General features: G+C 42.0%; 1 protein-coding gene across 1 annotated transcript in view; it reads right to left on the bottom strand.

The window, feature by feature from the left end:
• Positions 1–18,425, bottom strand: part of scfd2 (sec1 family domain containing 2) — an 88,835-nt gene that overhangs the window by 38,997 nt on the left and 31,413 nt on the right. Inside the window, exon 5 of the mRNA XM_020603539.1 lies at positions 10,097–10,391. Within this exon, the coding sequence (XP_020459195.1) occupies positions 10,097–10,391 (295 nt within the window). The remainder of the gene's footprint in view (positions 1–10,096; positions 10,392–18,425) is intronic.

Here is an 18,425-nt window from a genome sequence, read left to right as displayed (position 1 = left end):
TAGACCTAAACATAGTTATAACTCATTTGAAAGTGTCACTCTGAATCTCTCACACCTAAACTGGAAAACTCAAAAGCCAGTTCTATGCGTTACTGTATATCGTCCACCTCCTCCTTGTTTTTAAGTGAATTCTCAGACTTTGTCTGATTTAGTGCTTAGTACAGATAAAATAATCATAGTAGGCAACTTTAATATTCATGTAGTTGCTGACAATGACAGCCTCAACAATGCATTCTGTTCATTATTAGACTCAGTTGGCTTCTCTCAAACTGTAACTAAACCCACTCACTGTTTTAATCACACTCTTGATCTTGTTCTGACATATGGCATCGAAACTGAACACTTAATAGTTTTTCCCCATAACCCTCTTCTGTCTAACCATTTTCTAATATCTTTTGAATTTCCATTAATGGATTATACTCTATGTGGGAAACAATTCCACTACAGCAGATGTCTATCTGGCAATGCTGTTACCAAGTTTAAGGAAATAATTCCGTCTTTATCTACTTCAGTGCCGTTTGCCAACACAGTGGAGGGAGGCCACCTTACAATGGCTTTAGAAACATCTGTAAGACCTCATTAATATTTAGACAACTTCTCTCCCATAGATCTCTCTGAGTTGACCTCAACAATTGCTTCATCTAAATCATCAACATGTCTCCTGGACCCCATCCCGACCAGGCTGCTCAAAGACGTCTTTCCCCTAATCAACACATCCATACTAGATCTGATTAACCTCTCTCTATTAACAGGTTATGTTCCACAGGCTTTTAAGGTTGCTGTAATTAAACCTCTACTCTTTCAGCCTACTCTTGACCCTGGTGTTGAAAAAGCTGTTGTAAAGCAGTTATGTGACCACTTGCACAAGATGGATTTGCTTGAGGATTTTCAGTCAGGATTTAGAGTCCATCATAGTACAGAAACTGCACTGGTGAAAGTCACCAATGATCTTCTCCTAGCCTCCTGCTATACAGATGATACTCAGTTAAATTTATCTTTGAACCCAGATAAAACTTGGACTGAGCGATACTGCACATGAAGCCGGATGCCCCACTGTAACTTCTTCACCTTGTGGTGTTTTTCACCTTTACTTTGTCTATGCAAATGCCCTGTGGACCAATAACATAAACCCAGGAAACACACAGTGGTCTGATGGAACAAGCATTTTTCCAGTTTTACAAGAGATGATTATTTGACAGTCTTTGTAACTTTGCTTGAACCTAAGAGACAAGCTTGACCAAGTCCCTAGAATGGATTGACATGCCATCTATGTACACAATAATGCATCAGTAAAGAAAATCACGAAGTGCCTCATTTATGAAAGACGAACATTGCTGGGGCAATGGCCCAAGTGCTTGCTCAAGGGGGATTTGTTGGGTTTTCACTATGTAATAATATTGATAACAGTAAGGTCTAGACCTTACTTTGTAAAGTGTCCTGAGATGACTTTTGTTGTGATTTGGTGCTATACAAATAAATTGAATTAAAGTGAATTGAATTGAACTGATTAAATGTCAGGAATGTGAAAAGCTGAGTTTACATGTATTGACTCAGTTGTACGTAAACATCTGTCTTCAACTGTAAGTTCTGCTAGAGCGTATTTTTTTCTCCAAGTTTGTGATCTCTATTAAAGAAAGAAGAAAAAGAGCTACAGGCTGAAATGCTTGCTGCCATCAAAAATAAATGGCAAATACAGCAACCGCAAACACCCAAAAACTAATGATATGTTTTCATGCTGAAGCAATGTAAAGTATGAATCCATGTCTCATGTTTAGATAGTTTTTCATAGTAAATTAAACAATATTTCCCTAATTTAATTATGTTTTTATGTATCAAGCCAAACCAGGATACACAAACTACATATGCATGAGTCCAAAACCTCCTTGCGCACAAATGACCCCATAAAAAAACCACAGTTAGGCGATGTTTCACCACTGAACACTGCAGATGAGGCACATACACCATTAAGTGAGTAAGACAGACACAGCGGGAACGCTAGGCAACATTCCCGCTCACGGCCCCCTGCTCAGGTTGTAGGCCTGTGTCTGGTCAATGTGGAGGTCAGCTGAGTAGGAGGAGCAAGGAGATAAGCCTATCTCTGACTTTGTCCATCACAGCCCTGAACACACCACCAGACATCAGACTGCAAGTAAAGAAAGACTCCTTTCTCCTCATTCCTTACTATCTCCTCCTATCTATTGGCTGGACCTGCAGTCCTCCATTGGGACACTTTGATAACACGGGCCATTACCACCTCATTATTTATGACTACCTAAAGACGCTCCAAGTAGAGTATGACATACCAAACAAAGCAGGGGCATGGAATGGAAGACAAAAGAACAGAAACAGGGGAGACATGAGGGGGGAGAGAAAAAAAACATGCATTTCTTATCCTCTCTGCTAGACGGGGGCATGTACGAGGAGAGGAGCTGTAAACAAAAAAGAAAAGAAGGAGGTGGTAGAGGAGTAGGGGGCGTTCCCGCTTTCTTGATTAACACCAGGCCTCCTGACAGGAAATGACCCGGACAGCTCATAGCGCCAGGAGAGCTTCCATCTGGTGTTGAGGCCGTGGAGAAATTCTCCAGCCAGGAGAACTCAGAACTGAATGACCACGTTTTCACTTCCACCACTTCTTACATTAGTCCCACTGCTTGTACAAGACACTAACACGCAAAACATCAGTGTGCTCGTGTTGTTGTTTAAAGGTACATGGCGAAAGCAGTATTAAGCTGCTGCCTTTTCATCTAGAGTTCGAAAACCACAACCACATCACAAGATTTTATTGACAGTTGATACTACTGAGTTTACAGCTGGATGTCCAGCGCAGAGTAGGTTAAAGTCATAAAAGTAAAAGTAGGTTAAAGAGAAAACGAAGGAAGTTGCATAGTGTGTGGGTGGGAGTGGGTAGAGAGAACATGGGGACAGTCTGGGGAGGAAAGCGGTACATTAGGACAGGTCATCTTTCACTGCTGACTGGAATCCTAAACGTAAACAAGTTCTTCCGCACCAACAGATAAATTGCAGATATACCGTAAAAACCAAGTGGGTCTGGTAAAAAACAGACTCTCTCACACACAGTCTATTATTCATACACACACTTCTTTATGAATATTGTTTAGGCCAAGACGTTTGTTTCTATAGCCATCAGACTATAAAAAAACCACAGATAGAGACATATACAAACATAACTTTTTTGTCTCTCAGTCTAAGTTCTGTACAGATAGTAAAACAGAAACATGAATGGAGATAGAGAGGGATGTCTTTCCAGAGGAACCAAGGAGAATCCCAGGCAGAAGACGAGGGAGGCGAGCGGGTGCTGGACTCCTCCAGTGACCCTCCGAGGGTCAAAGGGTAACCCCTGTCTGCACTGACGCGTGTGCAGGGGCCAGGGGCTGCTGTCTTAGTTAATGTCCCTCTGGAGCCGGCCCACGTATGTCTGGCATGAGTTTTGTTGAGCGAGTGTGTGAGAGAACGTATTTTCAAGTCTACGTGGAATCACAATAGTGTCCTTTTCATTCTACAAGGCCAATTCACAGCTGAGGTTTAGGTTCTTACGAGCCTTTTATGATGCGCATTTCCTGTCATAAATAACAAGCGGAGGCATTCTCCACTGAGTGCTAATACACTCCATAAAGCAAACTACAGTCTGGGCCAGCTTTGTGAAATCTACCCGACAAAGAATGACTAGTACTGACTGCATTACTTTGACAGATGATGGCTTGCTTCTGAGTGACAATGCTACAGATTCTTTAGTCTGTTATTCCATGCAGTACAGTACTATCTGCAACAAAATGCACTGAAGCTGTAGAGGCCTCATCAGTTCTGTCTGTGCTGTGTTCCACTTCTTCAGTGTCATGCACACCTGACATTGTGTTCTGTATTGGATTAAAGAGATAAACTTGAACTCTAAGGCTGTCATTTCATTGCCACCCATACAGTACCAGGGGTTTTTCATTTCCATTGCCTCAGAAACAGATTGTGCCAGGGCTGACACCGGGCTGAAAAGCCTGATATACGGCCCTGCTCAGAAGCAGGTCCTAGAGAGCGCTACTCTGCCTCAACCCGGCTGTCTACATCACTACATTCTGATTGGAAGACAGAAAACCTGAGCAACAGGAAGTGTCTCAGCCTAAAAACGAGACCTGTCCTCTTTAAAAACAGAAAGAAAGGAGGAGATGGCACCACATTATGAAGTAATAAAAGGAAGCCAATACAATGGCAATGTTTGACAAGACCACGTTTGCTCTGTTGCACACCTATTGTTGATGTCCGTTCTGGTGGCACCAAAGTCGGCACCATGCCGCAAAGCTCACGCCGTGCAATAGAAGCACAAGCATGTACTGGGGCTATAGCTGCCCTGAGTATGGGATGGCTCCCAGTGGCAGTGGAATGACGGCATAATTGACAAATGTGGATACTGTTCTCTATGGACCACTATGGAATTTGATAGTTAATGAATGTGGATTAGACAAATGTGGTGTTTTGTTGATCATCGAGCATCTAGTCTATTGCAACATAATGTAGTAAGTCTGTGATTGTTACTTTGTGCAGTAATCCTATCATGCATCCACCTGTCCTAGCAGTTTAAAACTGCAAACACACCTTTAACAGTATTTGCATCTTGTAATAATACACACTGAAAAAGGCAGACTGATTTCTAAAAAGAAACAACTGTTGCACAAATTTCCACATTTGCCTCTTTATCAATGAGAGCCTGTATAGAAAAGCAATCCTTAAGAAATGTTTATAAATTTTCACCTCCAGTTAAACGTTTACATGTTTAGAGGTGGAGCAGGATAATTCTGCATTTGTAATGTAGCAGAATGGAAAATACATAAATACATGATATATAATAATACACAATAAGATTGAAAATGTGCTACTCTGTGGAAAATATATATATTCAACCATAAAATGTACTAAATGTCTACATTTTATCCTTTTACCAACCACTGTTCTGCTGTTTCTATTACGAGTTACCAGAGTCCACATGTAACATGCGGTATGTACAGTATATACTGACCAGAGAACTTTACTACAGGTCATTTTGGACTTTTGTAAAAATAAGATATAAAACATGGCACATACTGCTGAAACCTTAAAAAGTATATAAAAATGCACCTCCCTACTTTTATAAGAGTCTGGCTGCCCTACAATGTAAAACATTCTTAAAAAGTAGGTCCAAATTTATTACAAAGGTCTGAACATTAAGAGAACTACATTTGTTGGAATTTAGGCTGAACCCTGCAAAATGTGAGTTCAAGTATTAAAAGTGTCTTTTTTACTTGATAACAGCAGAATAACAAAAAGAATGCAAAGCAAATTTTAAAGGCAGCACAGTTGTATACAAAGTCAGTGAAAGGACCTGATTAGATGCAAATTAGATTGGGGCAGTAAAAACTGATGCAAAGATGCCTTCGCAGTAGCTGAAAATGTTTAAGCTACACCGTGAAATGTGTGCTTATTCTGGGCTTTATGAATCTGCTTCATAAATGTAGTGGGACAAAGGAAAAAGGAGAGAAACTGGAGGGTAACAACAGAGAAAACATAATTTCTCCTGATTTCGAAGTCGTCAGTCAAAGGCTGAGCTGAACACACACACCCAGATACACTCCCACAGACATAACCAGCTTACAGCTAATTTGATACATTTGATACATCAGCTGTTTTGAGTGAAAACATCCCATGGTCCAGTAACCAAATTTACACAAATGAGGCAAGACTTTGACTTCACCTTCTGTCTAAACAGATTCTAGTAGACAGCATCATCCAAGCCTTATCTGACACTCAAACTTATGCATATGGACAGAAAAAACATGCCTTTTTCTTTCTATTTTTTAAATTTTTTTAAGTATTTATCACTTTGCGGCAAGCACATCTGTTATAGAGGGTCACACTAAGGGGTCTCTTCAACTTAAGGGGTGCCAAGCCAAAAAGGTTAAAACATCTGGAGCATGAGAAAAACAGTAGTTACTGGGCCTGGCTGTCAGATTAACTCCTGCACAGCCTCCCTCTTCCCCTGTCATGGGGCAGTCCAAATGCATTTGCCAGTTCAATGATTGCCATGTTGTCCTTCTAGCTGAGATGTAGCCATTTGTTACTTTGCCCTGCCTGCTCACTTCATATTGTACCTTGGGTCCCAAATCAGCAGTACCCAGAGGGGATTAACGTAGAAAGCATGGCAGATAGCAGAAAACAAAGGTACAGTATGGAGACCCAATCATCATGTGTAACTGCAGACTTTGGAGCAGACTTGGAGGGGTGTGAGTCTGGGGGTCTGATCACCACTCTGTGTGTGGCCCTGCCTGTTAACCAGGCCTGTCTGGCCCTGCACAGAGTAGCTGATGAGCCTCTGTTAATTACAGCCTGAGCTCTGTGTCCTCGGCTTATCTGATGAAGTGAACTAGAGAGAGCAACGCCACTGGCTGCTTTGTTCACCCTAGGGTCTTCAGTTTTCACCTCCTATATAATGTATATGTATGTGTGTGTATTTGTGTAACAGAAGAGGAAGTAAAGAAAGACCACCAATTAAAAATAATTGGGACTAATTTCATAAACAGTGCAACAGGGGAAATACATTTAATCAGGCGCGATCATTAGACTAACTTATGCTCCACTTCCCACTGCAACCAGTTTATAGGTCCTCAGAGGGAAATAGAGGAAATAGACAGAAGTAAAAAGAGCCAAAGACAGAGAGAGAAAGAAACAGAAAAGGAAGTTTAAAAAATAAAGAAACAAAAACTTTGATAAGTACACAGAAGAACGGTTGGTGACCAAAGTTATCTGTGATCCCTTTCACATCCCTTGACTAGCCCGTGCTGCTGTGCCAACCCAAACAGCTGCATCGGGGCGGTCTGACTCTCCCGCTGCTCCCCTCTTTTCTGCGCACAGCCCACTGACAGGATGAAAAACAAACCAATCAAATGTGTGTCTGAGGCAGAGAGAGAGAGAGATGGATGTTATGTGAAATCCACAATTCAGTTAAAATTCAAATCTTGCTCTAGAAGTCATTTTGTGACCTTCTTCCCTTCCTCTGCCACCAGTAAATCACTATCATCGCCATCTGGGGAATGCAACGTCACATTCTCACTAGTGGAGCTGCACATGCACACGCTGACATAAGTACAGACAAACCATGATCCATCACCCTGAGCTAGCTGGATGGGCTAAAGTGAAGAACAGTTGGGTTGGCCTGTTTTCTCTCCTGGTCTGCAGTACCTTAATGCTGAGACAAGTGATGAAAAAACTATAAAGAATAGACAGTATTTGCTTCTGCACAGAAAACTAAAATCCACCAGGACTGACAGGAAAAATATCCATAAAATAAGCCTGAGGTGCACTCATTTTTGCTCACTTACCAGTGTTAGTGTAGTTTTTGCTACAACTGAACAAGGGATTAACAGTAAGCGCTCAAAGCTATTTACATCCTGCACACTTCACACATACCACCCATGTACACCTCAGGCTGTCTGACAGCAGCCAATCAGACTCCATCAGGAGAGCAGTGGGTTCCTTAACCAATTGTAAACTACAAGCTAAATGCTAATATGCATATTAGTCACAATAGCTCTCTGAGTATGCCACTATTTTGTCTATAGTGTGCTGTTAGTTCTCCTGGAATCTTGTTCACCATTGTACACCATCTTGGGAAATAAAAAGCTACTGAAGAGGGAAAAATTAAGCTCTCTGAGCTAATGAGGGTGATCATAACCAGGTAGCAAGCTTGTTAGCTTAGCTTGCTGACTAATGGACAATAATGGACATGTAAAGATGCAATTCTACCATCTACTGCTCTGTCTTACCCCTGCAAGCCATTACTTTTTGTGGAGCAGTTTATACTACAGCAGAGGTGGTCAAATAAATGTGAATGTTGCAACAGCTATCTTAAATAATGTTTCACTAGCTTCCTCCATTTTGAACTCTAGTCAAGTTCCCTCCAATATCAACATTGTTAAGACTGCCTGTTATCGGTCTCTGATGTAAATTTTCAGGTCAACGTTCACCCAAGTTGAAACTGAGGTGAAAGTTTTACTTTGTGGTCCATGGCACTTCCACTGGGCGAGTGAGCAGCATCTTGACTGATCTCTCTTTGTGCTAAACGAACCTATCACTCGTCTTTTTGTGCAGGCTTTACATTCAGCTTCTCTCTCCCCATCAGCTTAGTTGATGCAGCTACATGGCAGTTGTCAGGACAACGAAAAGACAGGATGCACTTCACACCAAAGTGCAGTAAAGTGTACCCCCACCTAATTGCACAAAAAATAATGACAGCTTTGTTCGGTGCATTGCTTGCAACAGCAGTCTTTCTATTGTCCATGGTGGGTTAAATTGTAAAATACATGGTGATGTGTAAAGATAAACATCCACACCAAGGATTATGCAACAAATCACTGCTTGCTGCATATAGTTGGGATAACAACCTATTCTTATAAACAACACGTTCATGGAAGTTTGATGCTGTATTGTATTGAGGAAAACTAAGGTCGACCAGGGCTGACAGGAAACATGGAATAGAAAAGAAACCTATTCTGTAAAGTAGTCTGAGGAACACCATTTCCTGAAGATGTTTTTTAATTATTTCTTCTCTTTGTTTCTGGAATTGTTTCATATGTACAGTATATTGTTCTTGTGCTTCCGCACTCTGTTTGTACATGCACTGTATGCGTCTGTGCATCTGCAGTTAGTTTTAAGCTCTGGCTGCTCACTGTTGCCAAAGAGAACAAAATGGATGAATTTGTAAAAACACTGTTCTCATGGTGACCAGGTTTCAAGGTTTCATTCGACGTCTGGTTTCCATCTGAGTCTTTTAATTGGGGAGAACGTCACAATCGATGTTTTGCTCTGGGTGCTGAGAGAGACAACCTCTCGCCTCATGTTACTCTAGCCAAGCACCTCATCGGCTCCACAAAAACCCTCACACATATACACTCGTGCATACATATGCATGCTCAGATATAAAAAAAAAGATGCACACACTGCTGTACACACACTCTGCATGTGCGCACACGCACATAAATAGTTTTTTTTTTCTGTCTAAAACACACCTAGCACACTTTGACAGGGTCATTTTCAATGAAGTGTTTATAACAGAGAGTCAGGTCTTTAACATGAGCTACATCTCTTGGACTGCGCCTGCCAGGAGGCCCCTCCATTCCTGGCTGCACTTAGCCAAGTAGAACAGCAAAAGAGAGAGACAGAGTATGAGAAGGAAAAGAGGGAGTGTAAAAAGAGCAATATGGGGGGCGCCCCAATATCCAAACAGCACACCATGTACACACGCGCACAACATGGGAAGTTCGAGCCCGGCCACTAACATTTGTTGCAGGTTGCCCCCCCCCCCCCCGAAAACCCTAACAGCACTGTATTATTTCAGGGTGTATGCTAAGGTACGGAGTGGGCCAAACTTTAAGTAGCTCTAATTATGAACTATGTGGCAGGGGAGGAGGACATGGGTGTACTGGCTCAAGGTTAAAGACACTATTACTCTGGGAGGTACAGCTGGCTGTGGTGTGGAGGTAGATGGCTAATTCATCATAAGTGCTGCCACTGATCTGTTCTACCACACAGTTACCAGCTCAGCTAAATGTGCTAAGACTCACAGAGGAGCCAAAAAACCCAGCACATACACACACACACACACACACATACCAATTCACCACAAATATAATTTTTCCCAAAACTGTAAGCCTTACAGGTCAAGCTCCTATTGAATGGCAGATACAATGTAGATACGATGTACTGTAGGTAATTTCTCTGCCACACTATTTTTCTCTCACACATTTCCACATGCACAAGTTTAAACATTTCCACACCGACTATTTGTGTAGCTGCTTGCCAAACTAACTAGTAAATGTGAGTGTAGGTTTGTGTGAATTCAAAAGTGTGATATAAGGAGTCCAGGAGAAGAATGGGGTGCAAAGAGTTTGACAGAAATCCTCCCATTAACAGCACTGGAGCCAGAGAGAGGAAATAAACAATCATCTGTTCCCATTTTCTTACTCTAATTTCTCTCCTTTTAGACCATCAGCAAATCTGGCACACTGAGCATGTCCCTGGAAGTAATCACGAAGCTGTGATTGCATTAACTCTCTCTTACCTGTGAGTTTCTGGATTAAAGTGCTGAGTTCCGTCTCTCGGGTGATGACCAGGGTGAGTGCTCCTATCAGCTCCCTCTCCAGCTTCTCCAGCTCCTCCTCCTCTGTGTCCTGGTCTGCTGGCTGCGCTTCGTTGGCCAGGGAGTACAGGTAGATCAGCAGGAGGATCAGCTCATCAGGCCCACACTCATCCTTTCTGGACTGTGACCCCGCGGCTGAGCTGTCCTCATCTCCACGGGGCTTCATCAAAGGCAGCAGCTGCCTCAGCACAGCAGGAAAATCCGAGTCCCCAAGAGCCTACGACGCACAGACAAAACCGACATACATGAAAAACAGGTGGTTAATCAAAAGGCAGCAATATTTGTACCTTGTAAGAGACAAAAAAGTGCCTCTGCAACTAACTTAACTAAGATTTTAAGATTTAAGATTTTTTTTATTTGAGTAATCAAGTGAAAATGGGACAGAATGTGGTCTCTCTCCACTATACTACCCCCCGCCATGACAGCCTGCCACTTATAGACCTTCTGTTGTTACATGACCAAAGGGGGTAGCTGCTATTGCTAACAAGCTAATCTGCTAGCATGTTTACTGCTAGCTGAGCAAGCTGTCACAATATTATCTCACAGACTACACTGACTGTGGATTTGACTGTTGTTTTATGAGTTTTTATTGTATTTATGTTCTTCTCCTCAATGGAAGAAAAGGAAAACGAGGAGTATATTGTGTTATGTTGTAAAGACTAATCACTTTACCTATTTATTAGTGTATAGTGTGAGTAAGGTCATTGTTTCATTTGCTAATTTTACAGCTCTATCAGTGGCTGAGGTAACACTTAATGGTGGTTCATTCTTTTGTTGGATTTTGCAAGGGTCATGAACTAGTTTCTATCTCCTTTTCGCTCTGTCACACACATACAGACACACTAACAAAGTCAACATTAAGGGCAATGTTTGGGTGCAGCGACCCATTTTAGTGAGCTTGTCTGAACAGGTTTGGATAGTCCTTCACGATGGTTGTGTTCTAGTCCAACATGTTGCAGGATCACTAGACCATTTACAGAACACTAGCCACTCTCCCAACAAAGGTGAGCTCATAGACCCATAAAACAAGGGTGTCACACTAATCTGGAAGATGAACAGCATGAAGATCGAATGAGGGCTGAAAACGGGAAAGGAAAGGTCAGAGAGGGAAGGAGGAAAATGAAAATAAAAGTGAGGAAAAAATGAGCTGAGCAAGATACAGACATTACAAGAGGTACAAAGCTTGCAATCACAGCATAAAGAGAATGATTGCTGACAGAGGAAAGCATGTTTGTGTCAGATGGAGCTACAAATGCCCCTGTGGATATATTTCATTTTAACAAGGGATTCCTCTGTATGGATCTTTGTGTTCCTCTCACCAAGGCAAACAGGCTCTGAGAACGAGGGGCTATGGACCTTATAGTGGGCTCACTGGGGGGATCTGGTGTCAGACCCAGAAGAACGTTTGACTGAGCCAAAGACGCAACACAATCAGACCCAAAGATGGTTAGCCAAAGCCACGGAACTGACTGACTGTCCTTCAGGAGGTAGAGGCTGAGGAGACGTTTTGGGAAAACAACGGTCCCTTATGGAATCTATTCACAGTTCAAGGCCAATTTCAGAAACTCTGTTAATGTTAGTGATTTTCTAGATCATAAATATAAAGTTAACATCACTGTGAAAGTTATACAATAGACACTGCGGAAGGTGACATCTGTGGTTGTCACATTGTCCCAGTTTGCAAGGTATCACAAGAACTCACTCTCCTGCTGGTCTGTTCACAACAAGGCCTCCTCTCTGCTTCCCAAGCCAACCACTCGCCCCGAAGGACCGTTCAAACACAATCTCACCACACATTTTTCCTCTTAAACATTGTGAAATCAAATACCGCTTCAAGTTGCACTCATTCAAACTGCCAAACATTATTTGGGATCTTTCCCCTGCTCATTTTGCTGGTAGACAGCTGTGAAGAAAAGACAAAGAACATTAAGAGTTTATTGTTGAAATGTAGAGCATTTGGTCTTGTAGCTCTCACCGTAGAACAAATGATCTCCTCCACTTCTGTCTGTTCATGTCCAGGAGGACATTCATATGATCCTCCAAGTTCACAAAGAAAGTGTACCAAGAAATGACATATTCATTTTGAACAGTGCCACATTGAGGAAAACGTGCTGCCATGCAACTCTGGCATCAGATAGTCAGCGGAGAAGGGAGGAGCTGAAAGGGGAGCCTGGGCTCTCACATCACTTGTACAAGTGGTTCATTTCAACCTGAGCTGGTAGTGTTACGTCTTGGGCCTCTTAGCACAATAATATATATTTTCAGGTGAAGGCATCTACCATAGTTTGGTTCTTCAGCATGTTTGGGCCTCTTAGCACAATAATATATATCTTCAGCTGAAGGCATCTACCGTAGTTTGGTTCTTCAGCATGCGGTTTAAACTACTCTGTGATAGGCTCCAGGTTGGTCAGCACGGCTGCCAGATAATAAAAAGGCTGTTTGGTTGAATCAAAGTTACATTATGCAGTCTTATCTTGCTGCTACCTTACTAGTGTTGATTAAAAGCAGAAACGTGCCTGTAATCATTTACAATCATCACAGTCACATTTGACTGTTTAGATGTGGCTGGTTAGAATATCGCTTAATGCCATTACAATGACAAATAAAAGATTTCAGTTGAGTACTCGATATCATTTCAATTGATCACGTTTTTCAGATTTAGTTGCAGTATAATATCTATGTTCGTCCGCATTGCAGAGTGTCCTAGCCTCACATTAAGCCTCCAAAACTGTGACATTGCAATCTCTTTCTGGCAGTGACAACAAAAGACAGTGGCTGACATTCTTTATACATGGTTAAGTTTAGGCACAGCAACTACACAGCTAGGGTTAGGGTAAGCCCCCGGGTTTGGTTAAAACCTTCTCAAATGAAAAGAGCAATGTCACAAAATATCGGACACAGAAGTCGATCTCCACTTATCTGCGTGAAAGCCAGGCGTTTGTTAGATTCGCCCCAGCCATCATGTTCCTCGTGTTTCAAACTTTCTTTAGTTCAAAACCATACACCTTCAACGGACACTAAATGTTGACTTCCCAGTCCACACTCCAGTCCACTTCCTGGCGGTAATACACAATTTCATTGTTTGCCAAACACCACAGAACACCAAGAATAAGAAGACGAAGAAGGACATTGGGCTGCAATACAAAAACATTGTCAATGTCACAGTTTCAGCCGTTAGTATGACACATCTATATTTTATGCTGTTTCTACATTTTCATGTGAGACTGGGCTGGTTGCAGAGAATATCGGTGTACTCTTGTTATGTATGGCTCATATTAATATGTTATAGCCACAATGTTTGAATGAGTTGTGAGCATTTCAAGGATTCAAGGTTGTTTCATTTGAGGCATTTCTAAAGGAATAAAAGAGGGGTAATATTTAAAGATTTCACAATATATATTTTCTGTCCTTTGATTTTGATCATCTCATGATCCCTTACATTTATCTAGGGATGCCTTTGAGCCGGGGTGCTACCGACCCCCATGCAGGTTAGGAACCACTGGCCTTAGAAAGGAAGCTATCAGTTGGTCTCTCCTTATTGCCAATAGCTTAAGTTAATAAGGTTCTGCCTTAATTTTACTTAGTTTTACTTCTTTATTTTGGTCTTTTCTTTTCCCTTAACTATTCAGGAACTTGGAATTGCCTCCACAAGGAAATACTGGGATTTCACTCATCTCTCTCTCTCTTTGTATACAGTATGTCTTGTTTGATGTTTTTGGGTCACAGTGCCTTTGTACAATGACTACATTATTACCAGAGTATACCTGCCTTAGTCAAGTGCAGCCTGTGCACTGTGGATTCTATGCATACGTTTTCACATGTGAGGGGAAGTGTGCACTATGGGTCCCTTCAGGAGATCTAAAAAGGTGCTGTCAGCTGCACATCATAGTGCCGCAGCAGGAAATGGAGGCCTTTGGTAGAGAACTGAGACTGAACTGAGTGAAGCTCTTTCTAGCACTGAAGCTAAACTCAGCAATATCTCACTCAGTGACTGACACACAGACTCTCTGTACTGTACACCTCTAGGAACAAAGCGGAGCAGAATACAGCGTGCTGTCAATGGCCCCTAGGATAACACAAGAATATTATACTTAAGTATTATGTGTTTTATTTTATTTGAGGTATTGTAGCTTACAGTACTCTGCAGAACAAGCCTTTACAAACCACAGGATAAGAGTATAAAAAGCACACTTTGAGTTTGAACTACCCAACAATAAACTGAATATCTGGACCACCTGTAACATAAAAATAGGTCTTACAGTTTACAGGTTAATGCATCAACAACATTACACTGAAAAGGGACCATTTCACCACTAATGCCAAGGACATCAAGGATCTGAGTACTTTTTTCATCACAGCATTCATTTAACTTTCTAAAAAATCCACCCTTAGCATTTTCCCCCAAGAACCCATATAAAAATACAGAAGGACTAAATTCACATTTAGGGTCCACTCTAAAAACAGTGCCCGATTTAGTGGCAGTGCTTGTGGCCTGAACTACAGTTCTACTGCTGCAATAACAGGAAGTTAACGTTATTATTACACGCCATTACTGAGCGCACTGGTCGGGTTGCCATGCTCTAATATGACCATTACACATAGTGACTGAGTAACAATGGTATTGCTCTGTAAAAACACTGCTAATTACAAGGGTTGCAATTAGACTACTAAAATAACTGAGTTACTAGAGAGTTTTTCTTTATCATGACATAATATTTCCCAAAGAAAAACTGACTATGGACAAAAATACAGAACACAGCACTTCTTTGTTCTCTGAGCAGGCTCAACAGATTGGCTGATGCTAATGTCTGCCGCTGGATTATTGGTAAAAGAGTGACGCATCACTGGCTTCTTGCTCAGGCTTTTGCACCAATTGTAAGCTCTCTCTTGAATTGTGTTCTGGTTTAAATATAAATGTCAGTGATTGACAGATTACTATTTGGCAATCCCAACCATCCTGGGGTCCATAAAGGCTCAATCTCACCCAATCACAGAGGCTGGCCAAACTCCTCCCCTGCCCAGCACAGCCTGAACAGGAAACCAACTCCAGATGCAACCCCTGGAGGTAGGTGAGTGTTTCAGATGCACCGCAGCACACTAACCAGAACCAGTCCTCCCTTGCCTTGCTCCCTGCCTGCACAATGCCCAATTTTCTGGGCCCGAGGGCGGGGGGGTATTGGAGGTGGAGGGCTTTATGGGAGCATGAACAAAGTTGGCTATAGGTCAGTTGCTGTAGTTGACCAAAGACACTCGGAGCAGGAGTCAGCTTACATCGATGTCAGACAGCTCATCATTACCATAGCAACCAGCAAAAAGCCCATTTGCATTCTTTTGGAAACACACATGAGCTTCATTTCCAAATATATAATCAGATCCAATTTGCTTTCACAAATAACACGCAAAGCCGGAAGAGACACAAGCAAACATCTAAAAACAAAAATATATAAATCTGAAAGTTAGAAGACAGAAACTAAACTTTGACTCTAATTTATGTACAGCAAGCTCGCTGATGATTTGTAGTACAGCTGCTGGAAAACAAACATGTCTCTAGCCTCAGAGAGGCTGGCAGGATTTTAAACATGTAAACAACACCAAACCTCAGGGCAAACTCACAAACACTTTGACATTCTAGAAATGAGTGTGCCTTATTTGAACCTGCCAGCGCACTTGCACATGTACAGTATCTCAGCAGGGACACATGCTCATTGTAACCTGTGGTGATGACAATGACGGATCCTAGAACAGGTTCACCGGAAAATTTCTGTTTACTAAAAGATAGAAATCTGATTTAAGTTGAGTGGGAAGAGATAAATAAAGTTTATTTCTGGCTCTCTTTTTATCACCATTATTCTGTCATGTGTGAAAGGTGTGGCCAACATATCAGCTCTTTAACAAGCGAGCGGATATGTGACTAAACACAAAGAAACCTGCCCAATGGATCACATGTACACTGAACAGGGGAAGAACAGGAATTAATCAAATCACTCAAAACTAGCTTGTATTTCATCCATTTATATCCACATTTCGCCCTCTCTCACATCCTTTTTTCCTCTTTAAAGAAATGAACAACACATGAATCAAAACAGCAGTGTCTGTGTTTATACATATTTCCTAACCTGAGGAGAAATTGGAAGACTTATTAAATCCTCCCCCAGATTTCACACGACTATGATCATCATTTAACAGCTGACAACAACAACAAAATCATGTTCTGCTTTGTTCAAACTCCAACTTCAACAGTTGATTCTGAATCACAGACGAAATATAACCCGCTACAATCCGCACCCAATAGCAAAAGGTCTGCCATCTGCCGTGGTACCTTGCCTTATCTGATTTCATGTGGCCTGTTTGCAGCTGTCTGTCACTGGTCTTTACTCCTGAACACCATCATCCAGATGATTTGGTAACTAAGAAAAACATTGCTTGAATGCACAGGAAAAACAGATCAGAATTTAAACTATGACAAATCTATTGATACCCAGTAAATTATTGAATGTACTGAATGCGTTCTACAGTCTGAGTACAACTGTGTGGTTTTCACATCACTCAGCTTGTGCATGCCCCAACCCAGAAAAAATATATACATGAAGAAAATCAAAATGGTGAAAGATAAAACTTATTGACTGACTGATTGGACAGATACTGGGAAAGTGAGAGGGAGAATGACAGAGTGCGGTGGATGGAAAGGCCCTTAAAGGTAAGGTGACTCCTGGTCTGGCCCCATCAGCCTGATGTATACTTTGTTTGCAGGAACACTGAGACATTAATCTTTTGATTTAAATGAGGCCTGAATTACCCCACAGAGCGTGAGGTGGGTCTGTTTTGTCTCTGCTCAGCCGAGCAGGCTGGTCGCAGACCTGCACATTCTACTACTGGGAGAGAAATTAATGGAGAAGTCACATAGGGATGCAGAGGTGAAGGTCAGCTCGCTGGACGAGGGATGGACAGACAGCTGCCTCTCTGTCAGTACATGTAAAAGCTTTCAGTAGCTTTTACATCAGCTCTTCTCACTTTCACCTTTTATCTTCTTTAAGCCACTGTCTCATATGCATCTCTCAGGCTTTTATCTAAATTTTTTCTCCTCTGCCCTGTGCGTCAAAGATTGGCTTGGTGCAGAGCTCGAGGTCTATAATTTAGAGGAGCTGTGGGACCCAATCAGAGATGCAGACACACAGTCCTCGCACTCCACCCTGTCACCGCCAGTCAGCCACACGCTGGTCACTGCGGCTGGACTCTGTCTGCCTGGCACACGACACTCTGCCTCCTTATCACACTCGGGCTGAGCACTGCAGCTGCTTCAGTTCTGTACTAGTACGAAAACAAACTTTTAATGTGAAAATCTGTATCAAGACAGCACACTCCAAGTGTTTGGAAACATAAGGGAATTAATGAGGCTTTATTTTTGCCACATAGGCTGCAACAGATTATGGTGTAATACACCAGATGAGAACTGCTCTGCAGCCACAAACCCTAGGGCCATGTAAAACCTCCTGCACTTTTCTCACACTGAGAGAAATTGAATCACACGCATTCAGGAGTAGACACACACACACACACAAAAACACACACATCCCTCTAATACTGCCAAGGACGGTACATTACATCCACTACTAATTGACTCAGGAGGCTCCAGCAGGGAGAAAACATCCTGAGGTAAACAGACGGTTTCTAGACTAAGGAGAATGCAACAACCACAATTTATCCAATGAGACTCAAAGCAAAACAACTGGCTTCGATAGTGTGCAGTTACTCAGTTTCATTTTTCACCACAGCCAGTCAGAAACAAACATGATAGGAGAGATCACTGCTCTTTTTTATTTTAAAGAAACAGGTAGTATGAAAGATTAAATCAGCTCATCTGATTCGAGTTTCTGTCTCACACATGGAGGAGAGGGCACAGAGGTGTCGGGGTGAAGACCTAACTGGCCCAAGAAGGCTCTTTCAAAATAAGTTTGCCTCGATTGGCTGGAAGTAGCCCAAATTCAAATGTATAAATGTGTACAGGCAATTTAGTGTGATGCTGATCTGTGTTTAAGATTGATTTATGCAAAGGAAAACACAGTTACCCTTTTATGAGCATGCTTGCATAAAAGGAAACTAAAGCACCCCCACCCCACATGTGTGCTCATTTATTCAATTCCAGGGCTTGTGGAGACCTTCAAACATTAGGGGGCACTGCTGCACCATGGTGAGCCCGGGAAAGCCTGCTCTCAGCTTGCACTGATTGAACAGCGTTCGTCTGTCTCTTTCC

This window comes from Monopterus albus, unplaced genomic scaffold, assembly GCF_001952655.1.
Source record: "Monopterus albus unplaced genomic scaffold, M_albus_1.0 scaffold61.1, whole genome shotgun sequence".
NCBI classification, from domain to species: domain Eukaryota; kingdom Metazoa; phylum Chordata; class Actinopteri; order Synbranchiformes; family Synbranchidae; genus Monopterus; species Monopterus albus.
This window is presented reverse-complemented; position numbering and strand designations above follow the sequence as displayed.